We start from the raw sequence: 2,036 nt of genomic DNA on the forward strand, positions 1-2,036 counted from the left end.
TAGACCAGGCTGGTCTCGAACTCACAGAGATCCGCCTGCCTCTGCCTCCCGAGTGCTGGGATTAAAGGCGTGCGCCACCACCGCCCGGCCTAACCTCCCAATTTTAACCAGTTTATTTGCCAGTGTCTTATAGCTGCAGTTCCTGAGATCTGGCTTGCTCCTCCTCTTCCTGTCATTGTTCTCTCCAACCCCCTTAAAGTTAAAGTTTCAGAGCTGCTGTGTGAGCTGCATGCCTGAGCAAAGGAGCACAGAGAACCCTTGGAAGGAGGAAAGGGGCGCTGGCCTTCCCTCTGCCACCCATGCTTCTGTCCTGCACCAAGTGCACCTGTACCCTCATCTTATCTTATGACACATAGCTGCGGTCCCACCACTCAAGAGGCTGAGGCAGGAGGATTATAGCTATTTGAGTCTGACCTGGGTTAAATGGTGACCCCTACCTACAAAATCTAAAACAAACAAACAAAAAAAGCAAGCATTAATAAGCTTTTGTTTTTCTCTGTTTCAAGTTCAAATTCTAGAGAAGTAATACATTTTACTTACTAACCTGAATTTGAGCTTTCCTTTCTATCTCAATGCCTGTGACTGTTGGCAGTTTTCCTGGAGTCACACTGAGCTCTGAAGTAATAACTGACGTCTGTGAACTCAGGTAACTGCATCAGCCATTGACTGTTGGGTTTTCTTGTTGCAGGATGTCCTCCTGATGCAATCCAACAAAGAACCTGTATGTGCAGAGTTCCCTGGAGATCTGCTAAAGAAAAAAGGTATGATACTTCTTTTTGTTTGTTTGTTTTTTGAGACAAGGTCTTTTTTTATGTAGTCCTGGTTGGCCTGGGACTCATAGATATCTACCTGCCTCTGCCTCCAGAATGCTTTGATTAAAGGCGTGCGCCACCACACCTGTGAAGATTTTTTTTTATACGATTCACTTACTATTTATATGTGTGTTAGCTTAAGGAAGTGTATACCACTTGTGTAGAAGCCATTGGAGACCAAAAGAGGCTGTCAAGTCCACTGGAACTAGGGGCACACGTGGGTAGTAGGTACCCAATCGGGGACTGTTGCAAGAACAGTAAGCACTCTTAATCAGCCCTCAAATTGTTGGGGTTTATTAAGAAAAGGTTTAGTTGTCTTCTTTTGGGTGATATACTCTTAATGACTTATCTGGTTATCATTTTTACCAGGTTGGGTTTTCTTTTGTTGTTTGTTGTGTCCAGTTGGGGAGGGGTGAATGGAGAAAGAAATAGGATACAAGAGTAAGGATAGGAACTGGTCTGCACGCTTCTCTGAGGAGTGCGGCACAGGAGTTCTGCTGAGGCCGTGTGGAGGCTGAGTAGTTGGCTTGCAGGGCTTGTGCTCTTTCCTTCCACTCTAGTCTTCTGCTTCTCGATGAGGTCAGGACCTGACATCTGACACACAGAGTATGTGGGTGATCCCTGGGGTCTGAAGCTAGCGCAAGCTAAGCCTCTGGGCCTGTAATTTTCTGGTCTTTTCACAGTAGAAACTTGGACTCAGTTGGTCTGCAGGCACAGCTTCTTTTTTAGGACAGGGTTTCTGTGTAGCCTGAGCTGTCCTAGAACTTGCTCTGTAGATTAGGCTGGCCTCAAACTCACAGGGCTCTGTGTGCCTAGGCACATCTTCATTCCAGGACTTTTTGTTCATATTCCTCCCACCCCCAGCCCTGCCCATTTCTTGTGAGGGTCTCACTTTGTAGTCGTGACTGTCCGGGAACTCTCCATGTAGACCTCTCCAGACCCAAGTAAGACCCGATTTTCCAAGATTTCCATAGCCTCTTAGAACCTGCCCTTGGTTGGGCTAGTGTTCCAACATAGAAACGTGCTGGGGACATTTCAGACAAACCAGAGTAGTAGGGGAGGCTGATGCAAAGTATCTTTGGAGGGGGAAAGAAGTAGTTGAGTGGCTGTTTCATAAGGAGTCTGTCCTGTCAGATTCATTTAGACTGGTACCTTCCATGTTTCTAATTTGAGCAGAGTTTATTTGTTAAAACAGGTTCTAGGTAGTCTTGGCTGACTTTGAAC

General features: G+C 46.2%; 1 protein-coding gene across 6 annotated transcripts in view; it reads left to right on the top strand.

Annotated features, from left to right (window-relative positions):
• The window catches only part of Prr14l (proline rich 14 like), a 75,720-nt gene that overhangs the window by 18,982 nt on the left and 54,702 nt on the right, over positions 1-2,036 (top strand). For all 6 annotated transcript variants that reach the window (XM_005366085.3, XM_026788776.1, XM_013353374.2 and 3 more), the window contains exon 3: positions 689-761. In XM_005366085.3, coding sequence (XP_005366142.1) covers positions 689-761 — 73 coding nt within the window. The remainder of the gene's footprint in view (positions 1-688; positions 762-2,036) is intronic.

This window comes from Microtus ochrogaster, unplaced genomic scaffold, assembly GCF_000317375.1.
Source record: "Microtus ochrogaster isolate Prairie Vole_2 unplaced genomic scaffold, MicOch1.0 UNK6, whole genome shotgun sequence".
Taxonomy (NCBI): Eukaryota; Metazoa; Chordata; class Mammalia; order Rodentia; family Cricetidae; genus Microtus; species Microtus ochrogaster.